This window comes from Mus caroli, unplaced genomic scaffold (genome assembly GCF_978045245.1).
Source record: "Mus caroli unplaced genomic scaffold, Mus_caroli_1 scaffold_4, whole genome shotgun sequence".
NCBI lineage: Eukaryota > Metazoa > Chordata > Mammalia > Rodentia > Muridae > Mus > Mus caroli.
In genome coordinates this window covers 75,051,929-75,071,632 of record NW_028227259.1, presented here as the reverse complement: position 1 = coordinate 75,071,632, position 19,704 = coordinate 75,051,929, and the positions used below count along the sequence as shown (strand labels likewise).

Below are 19,704 nucleotides of genomic sequence, written 5' to 3'. Positions count from 1 at the left end.
ATGTCTTTTGCCATGTTATGACCCAGCAGGAAGTTCCTCACCAGCTTCTAGCACTTTCCCAAGCTGTGAGAATAAATCTCTGTTCTGTTAAGTTTACTAAGGCACTTATAGTTGCCCGGAATTCATCTGTGGCCTCGTGTATTTTTATAGCAACAGAAAACAGACAGAGGCCAATGTCACATTGCTTCTAGTTTGGAGCTATTTTGAACACACTTCCAACAAACTCAGGTATATGCATTTATGTGTGTAGTTATGTTTTGCTTTCTTTTGGGTATATATCCAGAAATAGAACTTTTTGTTTGTTTGTTTGCTTGCTTGCTTTTTTTTAAAGACACATTTATTCAGCGTCATGATCAGACTATTACATTTAGCAATCCACAGCATGGGTGAAAAAGGTCTACAGTAAAACCTTTTGTTGGAATGCTTTACACTTTCCACAGAACAGAAACTAAAATAACCTGTTATACAATTAGTCACAAATACAGTCCTGGAGTTTTTGCCCACACACATGAGTATTGTCTAAAACATGTCTTCTTTGTAGCAGCTAGGCCCTGCCACCACTGTGCTTGGCTGAGTTCACAAATCTGTTGTGCCCTGTAGCTTCCCTGTCACTTCTCTGGCTCTCCTCTCCTGCTAAGCTTTGTTTCCTGGCTGTAATTAGAACCTCCTGCCACTGCCATAGCTACTGCTGCTGCTGGCACCACCATAGCCACCTTGGTTCCATTGTTTAGCAAAGTACTGGCCTCCACCACCATAAGGGCCAGAGCTCCTGCCTCCAAAGTTTCCTCCCTTCATTGGCCCAAAATTGGAAGACTGATTGTTGTAATTGCCAAAATCATTGTAGCTTCCACCGCCTCCAAAATTGCTTCCATCATTGCCGAACCCATTATATCCATCCCCACTGCCACCATTTCCACCACCACCACGGCTGCTACCAAAGCCACCATGACCACTGAAGTTCCCTCCTTGACCAAAATTGTCATTGCCACCAAAACCGCCTCCACGACCACCACCAAAGTTTCCAGAACCACTGCGACCTCTCTGGCTGGATGAAGCACCAGCCATCTCTTGCTTTGACAAACCCTTTCTTACTTCACAGTTGTGGCCATTCACAGTATGGTATTTCTGAATAACAGTCTTATCCACAGAGTCATGGTTATCAAAGGTGACAAAAGCAAAGCCCCTCTTTTTCCCACTGCCTCTGTCAGTCATAATGTCTATCACTTCAATCTTCCCATACTGCTCAAAATAATCTCGTAGGTGAAGTTCTTTGGTGTCTTCTTTAATACCACCAACAAAGATCTTTTTCACAGTTAAGTGGGCACCTGGTCGCTGAGAATCTTCTCTTGAGACAGCTCTCTTAGGTCCCACAACTCTTCCATCCACCTTGTGTGGTCTTGCATTCATGGCAGCATCCACTTCTTCCACAGTGGCATGTGTGACAAACCCAAAGCCCCTGGATCTCTTGGTGTTTGGATCTCTCATTACCACACAGTCAGTGTTCCCCATTGCTCAAAATGGCTCCTCAGGCTCTCTTTGGTTGTTTCGAAGCTCAGCCCTCCGATGAAGAGCTTCTGCAGCTGTTCTGGCTCCCTGGGAGACGGCAGAGTTATGAGAGCCTTCAGTGATGCTTCCTCCGCAGTGTCAGAGAGCAGAAAGCTTGCTTGCTTTTTTTAAACAATTTTTTTATTCAATATTTTCTTCATTTACAATTCAAATGCTGTCCTGAAAGTCCCTTAGACCCTCCCTGCCGTGTACCCCCCCCCCCCCGCCCCCGCCCTGTTCCCCAACCCACCTACTCCGGCTTCAAAATGGAACTTTTTAATCATAATACTTTGGTAGTACATCAAATCCAATTTTGAGTTTGAAGCAGTTTCCACTCCTACCAGAAAATCTGAGCACTCCCAATGCTTGGGATTGTCACCTTATTCATCTTTTTTTTTTTTTTCTTCACCTTATTAAGTTTTAAAACTTTTTGTGGGAAAAGTTTTTTTTAAAGTCAAATACAAGCTCAAAATTATATTTCTCACTCTGTAAACCCATAGCCCTTTGAAAAACATCAAAGAACCTTTATTTATGTTGCTATCTGAAATTTCAAATTAAACATAGCAGCATGAAAAATTTGAGAATGTACTCTCCACTTACACACACTCCTGTGTTGTTCTGCATGGTCAAGGCTTATGATGTAATAGTATTTGTTCATGCAGTGAGCTCATAACATTCTGTTTGATGTCAAAGTGATTATCATAAATTCTCATTACATTCATGGAGAAATTTGAATAGGTGAAATTTTTGCCTTTTAAAGTACTCCAATATAATTCGAATAGCCATATGTGTTTTCCAGCTTTCTATGAACCATATCACATTCCTGAGATAAATTCCCTTAAAAAAAAAAAAGGTAGAGTGTGCTTTGGTCTATGGGTTCCCGAGGTTTCAATCTTAAAAGACTGGCTTCATTGATTTATATTTGTGGTTAGATGATATATCATTCTAGGCATGTGTGGTGGGAAATCTCATACCTCTAAGAGAGAGAGAGAGGGAGAGAGAGAGGAAGAGAGGAAGGGAGAAAGGGAGGGAGAGAGGGAGGGAGAGAGGGAGGGAGAGAGGGAGGGAGAGAGAGACAGAGAGAGAATCCTTCAAGGACATACCCCTTGACTTAAACCTCCAGCCACTTACAAGTTTCATTACAAAGGCTGAGGAGTAACTAGTTTCCACATGGCTTATCAGGACATTGCAGATGCAGAACATTAAAGAGAGTTACACAATCATCCTATGTCTAAGAGAGGAGGCCAGGAGTCACTTTACCTAGTTGCAACCCAGGCTCTGCTGGAATGTTGAAAAAGTTTTTTTTGGTGTCATTTATTTATTAAAAATTGGTTTCAATGATGAGACTCCACATGTTATTAAACAGGTATGTAAAAGAAAAGGAAGGAATGCTTGTATGAAGCTCTCGATAAATATCAGAATAGTTTATAACTAATGTTTGGAGGGCTGGAGGGAATGTGTTCTCAGGAAGGTTTAGTATGGAGATTTGGACAATGTGCTAACGCAGATCCGTGCTACACACCAAGGTTCTATGAGGGTCTCCTTATCGTCAGCCACCTCAATATTCCCTCAACATTTACTAGTTTTGGATGAATTATAGGCCATGATGTAATACCTATGTGCAAGAAATTAAAAACACGATAGAATTAAAGCTTAGTTTCAGTACAATTACCTCTCTATGCTTTAGTTTTCCCAGTGGTAAAATTGGAATGATAAATAAGGTTATTTTGATTACAAAAAATATTGACACAATGGACATGATGATGAAGGCCTGGAGGCCCAACAACTTCAAAGGCTGTGGTGAGAGAATCATGAGTCTTGAATAGCCTAGATAATATTAAAAACCGCATCTCAATAAATTATAAGTGTAAAACTTTATATATGTGCAAACACACACACACACATATGTAAATATTTTGTACACTCTTGGACACATTGAATGGCATCTAAATATATTTGTGGTAAATGTTGGGAAATTAACTAAGCTGAAGGGTAATTTAAGGATTGTATAACTTCTAATATCAACAAAAATTCAGCTCATTTTCCAAGAGACCACTAAATGAATTTCTGCAATCTTTACGTAAAGATTAGCTGCTGGTTTTCAGTTATTTTCCTCAATGAATCTACTGGAGGGAGCAGCCTTGAAAGGAAAACAAGCAGTCTCCAAGGGAAAGCTTGTTTTTAAGTATAAAAGGTGGTAATACCAGGGGCTGGATTTCATTGGGAGTTCTGAGCGCTTTCTCCAGTCAAACCATTTTTTCCTACAATGCTCCCGTGGCTCTTCTGATCCTGCTCCCCATGGCGTCTTCTGTTTTCTAAGTACTTCCTGGATGAGGACTTGCCTGCTACCTGCAAGCAGCAAGACTATGGCGAGAATAACTGTATGTGAATTTTGCCCTCTCTGAATCTTGAAACCTCGCGTATTTCCTGGGAGCAGCCGCCAGTAGCAGCATGCTCCCGGCACGCCCACCAACGGAGGCGTCTACTTTTAACGAGTCTCGGAACACTCTGGGAAATGTAGTTCCCCAAAGGCCGCGAACGACCGCGCATGCGCGCTGAGCATTCCTTCGTCTCTTCCGGAAAAAAAAAAAAAAAAAGCGGCCTCGCTGCCACGCGTTCTGCGGTCCGCCGGCGGAGGCTTCTGGGAGTTGTAGTCCCTGGCGGTGGGCGCCGTCGGTAAGGAGACGTAGCTTTTCAGTGCGGTCCACTTCAGCAGTTGGTTCCCGGCCGCGGCCGCACGGTCAGTCCGCGTTTCTGTGCCTACCGCACTTCTCCTGAGGCTGAGGAGAATTTCCCGTGGCTGGGCTTTTCCTGTCCCGGGTGGGCTCCTCGTGGCTCCGTGCTTCATTTCTGCCCTCCGTCTTTTCCCTCCTCGCCCGTCGCTCGAGCCTGGGCTTGGCGGGACTCGCCCTCGGGAGCCACAGGGCCGCGACCTCCTCAGACCCGGGTCTCCGTGTCGCGGGCTCCGTCCGCACCCAGCCTGACCCTGCGGTCCCTCGGCAGCCGCCCCCATCCTCGGACGTCCGCTCACGCTCCTTCTCCTTTATCTCTCCGCTGCAGGGATGGACGCTCCCTGGCGCCAGGTGGCCGCTGGCCGAGGCCGAGCCCGAGGACGGGCCACCGCAGTGCCCCTCTCAGGAAATGGAGTCCCTCTTGGTGGCGCTGGAGGAGGGCGAGCCAAAGGGTCTGGGGGCGCGGTGTCTTCGGGCCCCGGCCTCAGGGGAGCAGCAGCTCTGGCCCCTGCAGGTCGCGGGCAGCGCTCAGCTGGAGGCGAAGCCCCGCAGCCCCCGGGGGCCCGGGGTGAGGATGGCTCAGGTGAGGATGGCTCGGGTCTCCCGCCCCACCAAACTCCCCAAGTCACTTCCCTACTTATCGCTGGCTGCCAGGGCCCTCCAAGTCTCTCATTCACTTTTTAACTGCTCGGGGAGTTTAGTCTCAGGGAACCGTCTCCATTCAGGCAGATTTTCATCTCATCTCTTGCATCCTCATTTTAATTGATAATTGCCTTTGTTAGTCACTTTCTTCAATTGTGTGCAGCTGATTTGGTTAACTCAGTAAATGGATCGCCAGAGTTTGTTTTCTTTTATAATGTAAGATGTTTAACATCTGTTGTGAAATAGGACCTTGTGCTTTCGCATCTGTGTGTATGGTAACAGCAAGCTAGGCTAAGGTCTCAGAATACCATTTACGAACAGATTGGGAGCTCCATTCTTCATTAATCAACTCGACTTTCAAGACCAGTTGTTGATAGCCATCTTTCCCAGGCTACCTGACTTTTTGGACTGTTTTAGACCCTGTAAGCGCTTTGGTTGTTGTTTTTTGACTGATCCCAGTGCAGAAATTCCGTGTATCAGGTGTTGCCCCGATGGATTTGCCAATAGCCTTGATCCAAGATCTTTTAGTGCGACATTGAGAGTGTTTATACATAACACTCCAGATAAAAGAGAGTGGTCCCTGAAAGCATTTTGTGTTTGGAAGATATTTTTTTCAGAAGACGTTTAAAATTTTTATTTCTGAAATTATAGTAGAATTGCATCAGTTCTCCCTTCCTGCTTGGAGCACAATTGAGTCTCTGCGTGGGGTTTCCCAGGGTAACTTGAAAGTTAGTTTGCGTTGATTTTGCTGGCATTGGTCAGTTAATCATAGAGGTGCAGTGTGCTATTTAGAGACATATGAACAAGTTGGTAAGCTGGCTTGGATTTTGTGGGTAGCAGGAAAGCAAGCATTCTCTATATAGTATATAATATATAGTATAGAGTATAGAGTACATAGTAGTTGACATTTATGAGGAAGGAATAAGTTAAGACGATTGCCTGGTCACTTTGTGTGTGACATTCTTCCAAATGGTACTAGGTACATACATGTACCAAGTGTCTCCGTCATCTCTTCCCAATTCAGCTTTTTTTAACAACCCCCCCTAGCCCCCCAGGCTCATTCCCAGAGATTAATGACATCCTTGTAATTTTGAGATGTCTCACAGCAGTTACTGCTCTTCTTTTTCTGTGTTCTCAAAGATTTCTAAAGAAAGCCTCATATACATTATCTTCCGTTTTTACCCAAAACAATCTGTTTTGGTTGATAGTCACCACTCAAATTAGCTGCAATAAGAAAAGGAAAACATTTCCTGAGGGAAAGACAGGGTACAATATCCTTAAGTATAGATACAACAACTAAAATGAGATTCATTTTGATGGTGTCTGATGAATGAAGTATGTTTTAGTTAGTGATTTAGAATAGTAAACTTTAAAATCCTCTAAACATGAGCACCAGTGCATACAATTGAGCAAGCTTGTGAGTCCTTTCCTAAAACACCACTGCTGTCTACTGCACTTGTTAGCTGGAGTACATACAAGTGCCAGGATTCTTACTCTCGAGAAGCTGGAAGTCTCCTTGGGAACATGTGCTGGGAAATAATCTGGTTCTGCTTTGCATTATTGTGTAATTAAGGAACAATGAGAAGATGCAACTCAAATGTTATTTAGCATCTCTTTTCTGGATAATAGTAGAGCAGTTCAATCCCACTTTACTTTTTTTGGAGGGGGGAGTGAAATTGTTAGAAGCATGTTTTTTGTGTTAACATTTTGTGTGACCACAAAAATATCAATTTCACCTTGAAGGCTGGAAGGTTTTGAGCCTCCTATGAAGCAGCTAATAAATGCAGTAGAGAAACTGTGGATATTATCATTCTAAAGGTTTTGGGGGCTGGACTGGGTTCGTGAGACTGGTTTGAAGAAGCACTACCTCCTGTCACCCTGGCGTGCTTCCACTGAGTATAGTCCCCATCTCCTAAGTCAGACTGTATAATGTATTTTAATGATTTCTATTATTTATTTATTTTTGAGACATTGTAAGACTATCTTACTAAATAGCTAACCTTGACTGGCCTTGAATTCAGAGATTCACCTACTTATGTCTCTTAAGTGCTAGGAAAAAAAATATGTGCGTTGTTGCCATACCTGGTTTGTGTAATTTTTTTGTTTTGTTTTGTTTTGTTTTTTCAGTCTATTATGTAGCTTTAGCTGTCCTGGAACTCTCTGTGTAGACCATGTTGGCCTAAGAGATCTACCTCCCTCTGCCTCCAGATTGCTGGGGTTAGAGGTGTGTGCCCATGCCTGGCTTGTTTACCATCTCATTTCCATTAATGTTTTTGTTGGTGTTTTTATTTAGAGGCTGCTCGTGAAGTGTTGAGCACCATGACTGTATTTTAGAACATGGCATTAGTTTGTTAGTCTCTGCATCTATAGCACTTGATTCTTTTGGGTAGGCTACTTCTAAAGTTAGTGTTTATTGTGCTGTTTTCTTTGGTTCTGTGGTAAGGAATTAGATTTTTTTTTCCCCCTCACAATTTGTAAGAAGATATGATGTTCTAAGGGTGACTTTCAAATGTGTGCTTAAAATTGATATAGTAGTCAAATAAACTGGAATCTTACTGATCCGGAAAAAAAAAAGAGGTGTCATTCTACAGCATGGTTTGTGAGGACACGGATTTGCAGAAATGAAACTGTTTTTGTTTGTCAAGCAGAACTAATGTCTCAGAAGAAATTTGAGGAGATCAAGAAGTCCAATCAAGCTGCAGCCAGAAAGCTGTTGGAGGAACACTGCAGCTCTTCCTCTGAAGAAGAAGGGGATGACGACTTTGAAGGAAAACAGGGGAAAATTGTTGCTAATACATTCACAACATACACTACTCACACAGGTATTATCTTACTGATTTGGACATTTGCACTATAAGTAGGATATTTCTGATATTGTCTAGTTATAATTTAAAGCACTATAGGATCACTTTTAGTGTGGTCATCTTGTAAAGCTGAGGACATTTTGGTATTTAAATTACATGTTGTTAATCCTAATCTTTGTATAAAATAGGTTATATGGCAAGTGTCTTTTACAACCCTAACTCCCAGAGAAATAGGTAGGGTAGGTGGCTACTGGCTGTGATTCTGATGGGCACAAGGCTTCAGGGACCCCTTCAAGTTAGTCTTCATTTTCTTCTCTTTTTATCACATTAAAAGTGCCTTAAAGTCCATTCCATTTCTTGACTTTATTATTGTAGTGTCATATCTTAATTTTGAGTTTCATACTGTTTTTAAAAAATTAAATCTTTAAAGGCCTGACATGTATATTCATTATCTGTTTTATTTGTTTGGGTTGTGTTTAAAGTGTGGCCCCTCTTTTTAGTTAACGTGAGAGAGGGCCATTGGGATACTGGTATGTATACTTATTAGTATCAAGTAATTAAAATAAATGGTTTCAAAGATCAGTATCTATATTCTTACAGTTTCTAAATTTTATACTTATGTCATTAGAAACACTAACATTTCTCAGTACTTTTATAGATATATTTTATGCTGTTTATACAGTCTTATGTTAGTTACACATGCTTATAGTCTCATTTAGTTCTTTAAAATCTTGTTAGAGCTAGTAAGAAAAAAAAAAACAAAAACAAAACAGAAAATTTCTAGGAAATGGCTCTTCATAGGAGAGAAGATTCTCCTAAAATTACACAGTTAGTAAGTGGCACAGTTGGCCTAACGGTGATTTGCTCGGCTTTTGGACTTTTATTGGGCTTGTTGTGTTTTCTGTGTAAAAGCAGGGTGGTTCTAAGAAGATGAGATGGCTGCTCTTGGACCTGTTGATGAGGGGAAAATCAGGACAGTGGTTAAAAGGACATCTCACAAGCCAAATTAAGACTTGGACTTCGGCATTGCTTGTGTCCGATGAGTGTTTGCCACGTTCACTTTGGCTCAGGTGCTCTCTCCCCTGTGAGATGTGTCTAGTGGTAGTAAGTGCCGTGGAGGGGTTGGAATGAGGTAGCACTGCTGTCAGATAGTATGTGCTGTCTACAGAGATGTCTAACATGTTTTGTATGCTTTAATATAGAGGTTTTCTACCATAGCTGGTTTGCCTTCTTTCCCTGTCTTGTAAAGGATTTCTTCTGTTTTTTAAAAAGAAACAAATCTTATTTTTCTTTAGGTATAGGTCTTATATCATAGCTCCACATCAGCTCGCTTAGTGCTTGTCACTGATTTGTTCCTTAGTTATTATATAATGCTCTCTTGAGAACAGGACTGCTAGCACAACAGGATCAGAGTTTGTATGTTAGGTGGCATGAAGGTAATTTAAGGGTATTAGAGTTAGTAAGTCTGCAGGCTGACTCTTGTAGTGTGCCGCCTATCTCCACCCCAGTCTGTCTTTCTTTTGTTGCTTTGTGAGTTACCTGCATGTACTGATGACATTGCAAAGATTGATAGGCATTCTCTAAGAAGTCTACCATATCTCCTGAGGAATTCAGGAAGTTGAGCTAAAATGTCAAGCTTAACAAAATAAAAGCTGATGAAAACAACTTTAAGGCTAGAGGATTTCCTGTTCTGGATAACTTTCCAACTACTAATCTTCAGTTTCGTGGCTAAGCGGACCTCACCTCAGCCATTCGAGGTAAAGGAAGGCTGCTGTCTTTTAGCATAGGTAGGAAAAATACTACCATTTACGTGCTTTATGAGGTTTTTAGTTTTCTGCTCAAACTAATTTTTTGTATCAAATACAGTAATACTTTGATTCTTGTTCCTGTATATTCTGCACTATGAGTGTAATTAAGGAAACTGGAACAGTTATGTATTTTAATAAATGCCAGAGTAGTGTGAGATGGTGTCCATCTGACACTGGAGAATTGAGCGCTTGTCCATTCCCAAGAACCTCTCCCATTTTTCTGGGCTCAGGCTTTGCATCCTGTGATTCTCCTCTCTTCTCGTGTGGCTTTATTCTGAAAGGAATGTCATCTTCACTCCCGGGCACCTCACGTTAGAAGAGATGACTTTCTCTGTGTTCTTACCCTAGTAGCATTCCAGTCTTCTATGTCAGAAGTGTGTGAGCAGAGTGGTACATACATGGCATGAGTGAAACCAACTCTATTGTCACCAAAGCCTTCCAGACTTTCCTTGGTACATTTGAAAACTATTTATTTATTTTTGAAACAGGGTCTCATCATGGAGCTCTGTCTGGCTAGAACTTGCTGTTCACTCCATGTTCACCTCCTTACTCAGCCTCCTAGTGCCTGATTTCTTCAGTATCCCCTTTCTCTCTCTACACTAGCTTTACCTATTGCAGGCCCACATTGCCGCCATTGGCTACAGTTAGCATTCCACAGAAGAAAAACTGAGACGCATTAGATAGCTTCCCACAGTTCTAGCTGTTCTGTTTGCATGCTCCAGTGAAGTCTGCTTGGCAGGCTGAGAGGCCTGGAAGCACTCACGAGGCAAAGGGTTTCACGGAAACTTAACCTCCTGGAACCAGGCATTCTCATAAACCGTATACTCAAACCCTATCCCTGTGTTAGTCTGGTGTATGGATCCACATGCTCTCTTTTAGTATTATAAGTGCCTTTAAAGATTGAATTCTGACATAGCTAAGCCTTCTCCAATGTTCCAACATCCTAGAAAATCCTTGAAGACAAACTTGGAATTCAGTAGGAATTCAGTAAGAAGGTTATCTATTCAGCAACATTCATATCTATTCATTACTTCTAGTAGAGAAGGTGAAACTAATTAGGCATTACAAAGAATGGAGCCGGAATAGCTCAGGGCTGGTCTGCAGAGTGATTACTTGGGACAATAGCCAGTCTTACCCAGACAAGGGAATTCACAATGGCCTAGTGAATAGGTGGGTTTACCATGAAAGAGTTAGGGAATCCCCCTGAGACAGGTTTCTTCCACTAGGCCCAAAGAAACAGCATAATCAGGCATTTACTAAGAAACCCTGGTGGTGGGGTTAACAATAGACTAGCATTACACGGGGCTCCCTTCTTAGTGGAAGAGGCCTGGTTCCTGCCTTCTTTTGATGTATACATTCCTTATGTTTTGTGTCACTGTAACTTGGCGGATGTATTTCGAATCTCGCCTGGTTTCTTGTTATTCTTCTGTATAAAAAGTTCGATGCTCGACTTGTCAAATTACATTCAGATTCTACACAACCTCTCCTGTTGATCTGTCTGTCATTCATTTCGCTGACTCCTTGTCCACCTGCAACCAGAGACCTGTTCTACGCAGACAGGGACCAAAAGGGACTGCAGCCTTTACTCTAACCGCCGTCATCTGGTACTTTCAGCTCATTCCAGTCTTGATGTCCTCACACTCAGTTTCCGTACTTGACACAGTGGTCTTAGGATCAGTGACTTCCAATGCCGTGCTGTCTGTGTCTGCTGTGACATGCCGGGTAATGCATGTCATCTAGCTGTAGCCAAAGTAGAATACAACTTTCAAAGAAAGTTATCTGAATTTTGTAGAGACAAACTTTTAAATTTAAATTGTATGAATTAACTGTTAAATTGTATGAATAAGCTGATAAAATTTAAAATGTTATAGATTTTTTAAGCCAGTTGCACTCTAAGCAATATAAGCATACTGACTATAGTTATTCTGTTTAAATTAAATGCCAATTTAAAATGAAGCACTTGCCGTTACTAATAGTGTAGGTTAGAGTGCTTTACATTTGTTCATTAGCCCTGTAATGATATTGATATTCATGTTACGGTAGGTCAGTTCCTTGTTAGGTTCTGTGTTTACTCGGAGGGTTTTAGAAAATGAACTAAGATTCTTACTTACTTAGTTTTACTTTCTGGCAACAAACTTTGATTTGAACTAGAGTATTGCCGTGGTAAATTCTGTCCTATAATCTTATATGATTGACCTGCTCTTCTTGGAAATTCAGTCAGTTTGTGTTGACCTTTGAGTTTTACTAAAGGCATGCATTGCATGCTTGTTTTTAATTACATGAACATCACTTGAATTACGGCCCCTTTAGTGTCGATTGTACTTTAGAGTACTGCTCTGTCATTCTTTCATTAACTTTTCTTCCTTCCACCTTTTTCTCCATAACCCCAGTGAAGCACAGGATAGGGACTGAGGACTCACTCAGTGGTCACACTGAGGTCACAGTTGTTCTGTGTCTCAGATGTGTCATGTATAACACTGACATCATGATAGTTTATCCTGCTTGGAAATAAATACATAATACGTGTTTAAGGGATATACAGTCCTTTAATTTTTTTCCCTAAAAAAGCTTATACTACTGTTTACAGCAGGAGTAGCGAGCGCAGTTAATGAAACATGGCTTCTGAGCACTAGTAAGTAATGCTCAGCTTCATTTCTTCTACAAGATTTATTATGAGTGTGTTACATGCTAGCCTTCCCTTTAGTGGTTCACTTTTCGTTTTCCTTCACACTTGAGTTTCTTTATATTTTGTTACTTGCCATATTGGTTTCGCCAGTGGTTCTGCCTCCACCAAATTTGTTAAGGACTTGAAGCAGAAAGCAAGCAGTGAGAGAGCTGAAATGCTGTTAATTTGTGGATGTGGTAACCCCTTGTCAGCTCATTTGAGTATTTATTTCCTTTTGTTAAGCTTTAAGGTTGTAAGTCACATTTTCTGCAGTTAAAATTGCTTAGCATTGGTCATGTAGCATGATTATTGGTGAAGATGTGTTGTTTTCAGATGTTGTTTACTGTGATGTTTTCCATTTTTAAATTTAAGATGGAGATATACATGAATTAGAGCGAACAAAACAGTATCTGAATGAGGCTTTCCAAGCAGGGGCTATGACGTGCCTAATTTGTATTGCTTCAGTGAAGAGAAACCAGGCAGTAAGTCTTTCTGTTATGATATCTGGTATGATATATCCCCAAGTAACATATCTCACATTTTCAATACTTAGCCATTCATGGTACTTTCACTTATGTTTGTCTAAAAATTTCTTTATTTGACAGTGTTATATGTAAATTAATCTTCATTTTGTTAGTCTGAAAAATTTACAGAATTATCTCTAGGAATCTTTTTAAGAATCTTTAAAATACCTACAACTACACTATTGCTGTGATCTAGAACCTAATGCATGCTAGGCAAATGGCCTACCACTGAGCTACGTATTTTCAGTGGGTTTGATATAAAGATAGCATGTTGAAATAAGGATAGGCTTCTAGGAACTAGAACATGGTAGTGACACTTAAGTTTTACTAGGTTCTTCCAACCAAGTTGAGAGCAGTGTGGGAAGTGTCCAGGGCCATTGGGGGAAAGACAGAGTGAGACATAACTCATTTTGTTGTAAGACCTTTTATCTGATTGTGAAGCTATCATAGACTTAAAAGGCCCTAAGGAAGCAATTAAAGAGAAGTGACAACTGAGTATGGCAGACTCAACTTTAATACCTCATATTAATGCTTTCCTGGTAGAGTAGCATTGCTCAGAGAAGGATGAGGTCCGATGAAATGTTTTGGTCATAAAAAGTGAAATGGAATTTCAATATGCTGTGGTTGGCTAGGACAGTGCAACCGAGGCAGGTGTCGTCATACTCAGGGTCACATCTTGGCTTCCTGTGATTTCAGCTGCAGGATGAGACCCCACTACAGGAAAGCTAGGTCTCTGTAGGTTGCTTCCCTGTCCCCAGTCTTTTCAAGGTTTTCTGTCCACCTTGGGAACTGAGTCAGCCAGTATTAGGGAACAATGTAGCACTGAGGCCTTCATGTCACCTGAAACAACATTCTCCCAATCTCCTTAGGGTGTTTGTTAGAAGTAGAACAGCATGTTTACAGACTTTTTCTTTTTAAAGGGCTTCCTGGGCTGGAGAGATGGCTCAGAGGTTAAGAGCACTGACTTAACCTAATAAAACTCCAGAGGTCCTGAGTTCAATTCCCAGCAACCACATGGTGGCTCACAGCCATCTGTAATGCGCATCCGATGCCCTCTTCTGCTGTGTCTGAAGACAGCTATAGTGTACTCATATAAATAAAATAATTTTAAAAAAATTAAAAGGGCTTCCTGCAGTATGGACATACTGAGGTTTTAGTAGTAATGAGTTCTACAAAATACCATTAATTGGCAATTCTTCTTCCTTGTCTTGTCATTTCCCTATGTTATTTTAGGAAGGCTTTTGGAGAATCAAAACTAAAGGGTTAGCTGTTTCTCTTTATTTAATGCTGCTGCTGTCTACTTTATAGTACATGTCAGAAAAAATTATTCAAATAGTTGTCATAAGGAAACTAGAACTGAGCTTTTTTCTTACATCAAGATGTTGGCAGGTTTAGAAATTAATTTGGTATTACTTCTTAACCCTTAAAAACGTTATGTGTGCCACGGTGGATCTGGGAAGTCAGAGGGCAACTTAGTGAGCTTGTTCTTCATTATCTTCATGTGGCTTCTGGGGATGGAACGCAGGTTTCTATACTTGCATGGGAAGTGCCTTTAACTGCTGAGCCATCTCACTGACTCTTTTGTAAGCTTTTATTATTATTATATTTTCACTTTTAGTGTATTTTTAAAAATTTTGTGATAAGTGTTAACATAGACTTATAGGTTTTATATAACAAGGAATACACACACCAAATTATGGCCCGGATTATTTTGTTGTATTGTTTACAAAACAGATGTCTACCAATAAGAAATTGATGACATTATGGTACAGAAACACCATATATAGTAAGACATATAGGTGTATTTGACAAGGGTAAATGTTTATATCATGTTTAAAAAGATATTACTTTATCAGTCAGTACCAGCATGTATATATAAATATGTGTGCACACATGCATGCACATACACTTATGTGTATATATAAAATTAGAGATCATTCAGATTGTTAGCTACAGCTGTAGTTTTTTCTTGATAATTGAAAATGAGTGATTAATATTTTTCTTTCAAATGTTACATCCCGAAATATGTCTTGTAAAGATCATCTCTTCTGTGATATTGTTTTGATTTTTAGCCTTTAGGTAACTTTTGAAAAATAATTTAGCGTGTGATAATCATTTTAAAGTATTGTATAATTAATTGACAAAAATTATGTATAATCAATTTTGACACGTTTGTCTTAGGTTTGGAGCTGTTCAGGATGTTTCTGTATATTCCATATGCCCTGTATTCAGAAGTGGGCTAAAGACAGCCAGTTTCTTGTATCTTCTGTGACAGATGATGATTTTGGAAAGAAAGATTATCCCTGGCCATGGTAACTTTTTTTCTAGTCCATTGGATTTTAAGTTGTAGAATAAATTAATAAAGGTGGAACCTTATATATCAGAAGTTGTATTGTTGGAAGCTTCAGTCTGTTTTCCTTTCTAGTATGTGTCTAGTTTCTGAAGATGGAGGCCTTGGTAATGTTCTTCTCCTCTCAGTCTTTATGTAAATACTAGTATCTGTCCATACGAATGAATCATCAGTCTGTTTTTCCTGTGAAACAGTGCTTCAACTATGCTTCTAAAGGACTTGTCTATGAGGTAGAATGAGAACCATTCAAGTTTGTTACCTCTCTCTTCTTGATTCCCTGTCAGTACACACTAGTGTGATATTACTCATCTAATGTATTATGATTATATTGTTTGCAGTTGTATCTTCAGTCTCAAAATTTACATTTATGTATTATGTGGTATCATTAATTTATCGATGTTGATTTTACTAGCAGTGTTTATTATTGCTGATTATTGGATCTTTGTCTTCTCTTATGTTTTGAGATAGGGTGGAGAAGTTAAATCATTTGTCTCAGCTAGTCAAGAGTAGTAGATTCATTGTTAATGTAATTAAACATTAGCTAGGGAGCATTGTATACTTATAATTTTGTAATTGTGTTTTTTTTTAATTCAAAAGGTAGTGTTCTTTTTTCTAATATCATCCAGCTTGTAAAACTTTAGGCCTAGTAAAATCTGGTTTTTAGTCACATCTTCCATAATTATTATAAATACTGAGATATTTGTAAAATTGTGATGTAATTTTAAAAAACATTTTAGACACATTTTTTTCTAAAAAGTAATTCTTGGCAGTCTTTAGAGATTTTGTCCATTTCCTCTGAAGATGCTGAAGTTAGCTGAGGGCAGCAGTGAGTTCACACTCGTCTCACTGTTAAGAGGCAGAGCTGGAATTTGAAACCTAAGATTTATTCTTTTAAGTTTAGGCCTTTTGTATTCCCCAACTGAGTTCAGGTGGTGGACTGCTTTCTCTTTGAGCACATGCTGCTTTGAAGGAGTGTAAGTTAAAGTCTGTGCTTGCTCGCTGCTTATGCTGGAGGGGTTTTAGCGTTGAGTGGGTGTAGCATGAAGCTGATATTTAGAGCAGTGTTAGAGACCTGAGTGTCACATGCACCGGTTCTCACGTTTGCTCTGGTCACTTCTGTTTTGAGTAGAGATTTTTCCATAGAGGAGCTCAGTGTCCGCTCCCAGCATAATGAACTGCTGCTTTTCTCCCAGACCTGAGAGGATACAATGTAATCCCCTGTGTCGTTTTCCTTCCTTCCTAACCTTTACACAGCTAGTCTCAGTATTATAAATGAAGATAAGTGGCTACAGAAGTTAAGAACTTACTCTGTTTACTTCTTGTCTGCCAAGATGTAACCAGAACCTGTTAAAAATTATAAAAAGGTAGTTATTTCATGGAAATGAACTTAGACTGTGTGTTTCTAAGATAAGTGCTTATTGACTAACAGGATAAGGCCTTTGCTTGTTAGCACTCCATCATTTAAGTAAAACACATGCACTTCTACACATAAACCCTTCCTAAGCAGGTCTGTGTCAGGGCAGGCGAGCAGTGTAGCGCATGGCAGCTGCCTAGTATCTAAAGACATCTTTTTTCATTGTAGCTGTAACAAAGTCATTTTTCTTTAGTAGAGGGCAACGTAACATTTTAAATAAAATGTCAGCTATTTATATACGTGAGGTATGGCATTGGTTTTCAATTTTTACTTTAAAAAATCCATTATATGTAAGTGTGGATTTGTACATTTGTGTATGTTGTTTATCTCTGGATATGTGCACATACGTGCAGGTGCCTCTGCAGAGGTCAAAGGTGTTGGGATCCCCTGGACCTGGAGTTAGACTGTTATGAGCCACATGATATTGGGAGCTGGCCTCAGATCCTCTGCAAGAGCAGCTGAGCCATCTCTCCATACCTTGTTATTGAGATTTGATTATGACAACAAATATGTTTTGGTTATTCTGAACACTTGTGTGGTATTTATTTGGAAGCACAGCATGTTCTCATGACAATGAAAATACATTGCTTTTTATGCAAAACAAATTTAAACGTTGGTCTACAAATAGCCTGGTACAGAACATTGACTGTACTCAGTTGTTTGGGAAGAGACAAGGCTTAGAATGTCTTTAGGAGTGGCCTGTGATGATTTTCAATGAATTTTAGATAGACTTGATGGTTGTCATTCCTAGCACCCGAAGTTACTTTGATGTCATTCTGCTTTATCAGAGATTATAAAATAATATGTAACATTTTCCTTGACATCAGTGAACTTGAGATAAGTGTGCTTTGTGCTAGAGATTGAACATTAGGAAGCTCTCCGAGCTGGAGCAATGGCTGGGGTTTAAGGGTACGCATCGCGCTTGCAGAGGACGGACGCACTCATAGTGTGGCTCACAGCTCTTTGCAACTCCAGTTCTAGGATATTGGACACCTTTGGGTCTCTGTAGGCACCAGACATGTATGTAGGCAAAATATTCGTAAAGTAAAAAATAAATACACCTTTTTAAAAACGGAAAAATTATTTTACATTGTTTATATTCAATTTTTTTCTCTTAATTTTAGGATTTTGTTATATTTTTTCTTGCTATATGTAGCCTGTGTATAACCTGATTCCTTTTTTGTTTTCTTTATATATTTTGTTTATTTATATTTAAATATAAATATATTTTGTTTATTTATAGACTCTATAACAAAACTTTTAAAACCAAGCCTTATATAAATCTGAGTGAATATTGCAGAAATGTAGTTTGTAGAAATTTTGGTTAAAAATCTTGGCTAGTTGAAAACTAATGTTGCTTTATCTTCATGGTTGTACTTTTGCTATCTGTGTTACTGTATGGCAGCTAACGACATGTGATAGTGTCAATTTGTAACAGTACAAATATGAGGAAAGGGCGAGTGTTGCCAAGTTTTGTGTGTAGCCTTACCTCACGGGCCTCTGGCGCTTGCGTTGGAAAGTGTGAGTATAAAATAGTTCCATATTTCAGTAAAGTGTATTGTGCAGAGATTTTACTAAGGATTTGTGCAGAGATTTTAGTAAGAATATATTTTTTTACTTAATGAAAATTTAAAGTATAATCTTATTACTGTTGTCTCATGTTGCTTTTAATGAGAATTAAATTAATTCTATTATTAAGAATTAATATTTTATTTTTTGTAGTCCAAAATGTAGATTTGAATACAAAAGATCAGAAACACCTAGTAGATATTATTGCTACTGTGGAAAAGTAGAAGATCCACCTTTAGATCCGTGGCTTGTACCTCATTCGTGTGGCCAAGTATGTGAGAGAGAATTTAAACCTTCTTGTGGTCATAAATGTTTACTGCTCTGCCATCCAGGTGAGTTTCTAATTATATGTGTAGTTGTTGAAGCAAACAAAATCATCCAAGTTGAATTGAAGTTTGCCGTGAGACAATGGGAGAAAGGATTACCCTTTAAAGTAGCACTGAGGAGAGTGGTAGAGAAGAAAATGTGGAACTTCGAAGTTTTCTTTACTGACTTTTAAGCATGCCCCTCTCCACCTCTTTGTTTCTAGGTCCCTGCCCTCCTTGTCCAAAGATGGTCACAACCACTTGTTACTGTAAGAAAGCCAAACCTATCCCTCGCAGGTGCAGTGCCAAGCAGTGGTCCTGTCAGTTGCCATGTGGGCGAAAGCTGCTTTGTGGACATCATAAGTGTGAAAATCCTTGCCATGCAGGTAAAGAGCATGCGTGAGAAACTCTCACTTTACACAGAGGCAGAGCTGTTTTTGTTGCTTTTGATATTTGTATACTAATTTGTGATTGTAATTTTAGGAAACTGTCAGCCTTGTCCAAGAGTTAGTAGACAAAAATGTGTATGTGGCAAAAAAGTAGCAGAAAGAAGTTGTGCTAGCCCAGTGTGGCATTGTGATCAAGTGAGTGTTGGTGCCTCTGAGGGTGGGAGGTAACGAGGGTAGAGACAGGCCGGCTGGGAGCATAGGTATTGTCCGGTCAGTTGAGTAGGAGGGAAAGAGGAACAACGGGTTCAGCTAGTTTTCAATTTAATACCTTACTTACTGGAGGGAAAGTTTTTATTTTTCCCTCAAAATAAGTTAGTTTCTGAATTTTTAATTCAGTGTATAGATATACCACTCAGCTTTCTCCTTTTTGCTTCAGCCCCCACCGTTCTCCTCTTGAGGTAGAGTCATTGAGAGAGTAGGATTGTTCCTGTGGTTTGCTTTTCCTAGGGTTGGAAGGGGTTAGAAGTCTGGAAGGTGTTCATACTAAGCTGAGTATACCTCTCTCCTTATGTTTTTGTGTACATTCTTTGGTACACAGGAAATAAGTATGCATATGTAAATGTGTGCCCATACATGCGTATGACTCTTGTGTGAGATATACAGCATAATAATGAGGAGGGCATAATGAAGCTGCGGTTGCAAGTGGGTTATGTTTTATTCTGCCTTTTTGTGTAGAGTTAATCTCTTGATGAGCGCTTTTATTTTAGGTATGTGGAAAGACACTGCCATGTGGTAATCATACATGTGAGCAAGTCTGTCATGTTGGTGCTTGTGGAGAGTGTCCTCGCTCTGGGAAGAGGTCCTGCCCATGTCAGAAATCAAGTAAGATTTATTTTAAAGGAAATGTGCTATTGAGCTATATGAAGACATGGAAGAAATGCTAATGTGTATTACGAA

At 39.8% G+C, this 19,704-nt stretch overlaps 1 protein-coding gene and 1 pseudogene across 1 annotated transcript in view; one reads left to right on the top strand and one right to left on the bottom strand.

Moving 5' to 3' along the window:
- Positions 1 to 657: 657 nt before the first annotated feature.
- Positions 658 to 3,998, bottom strand: LOC147005158 (heterogeneous nuclear ribonucleoprotein A1-like; annotated as a pseudogene).
- A 211-nt stretch (positions 3,999 to 4,209) lies between these two features.
- Nfxl1 (nuclear transcription factor, X-box binding like 1) overlaps positions 4,210 to 19,704 on the top strand; it is a 40,456-nt gene continuing 24,961 nt past the window's right edge. The window contains exons 1-9 of the mRNA XM_021162149.3: positions 4,210 to 4,285; positions 4,606 to 4,860; positions 7,568 to 7,741; positions 12,569 to 12,678; positions 14,902 to 15,032; positions 18,207 to 18,385; positions 18,583 to 18,744; positions 18,842 to 18,942; positions 19,515 to 19,629. Of these exons, the coding sequence (XP_021017808.1) occupies positions 4,608 to 4,860; positions 7,568 to 7,741; positions 12,569 to 12,678; positions 14,902 to 15,032; positions 18,207 to 18,385; positions 18,583 to 18,744; positions 18,842 to 18,942; positions 19,515 to 19,629 (1,225 nt within the window). The 5' untranslated portion in view covers positions 4,210 to 4,285; positions 4,606 to 4,607. The remainder of the gene's footprint in view (positions 4,286 to 4,605; positions 4,861 to 7,567; positions 7,742 to 12,568; positions 12,679 to 14,901; positions 15,033 to 18,206; positions 18,386 to 18,582; positions 18,745 to 18,841; positions 18,943 to 19,514; positions 19,630 to 19,704) is intronic.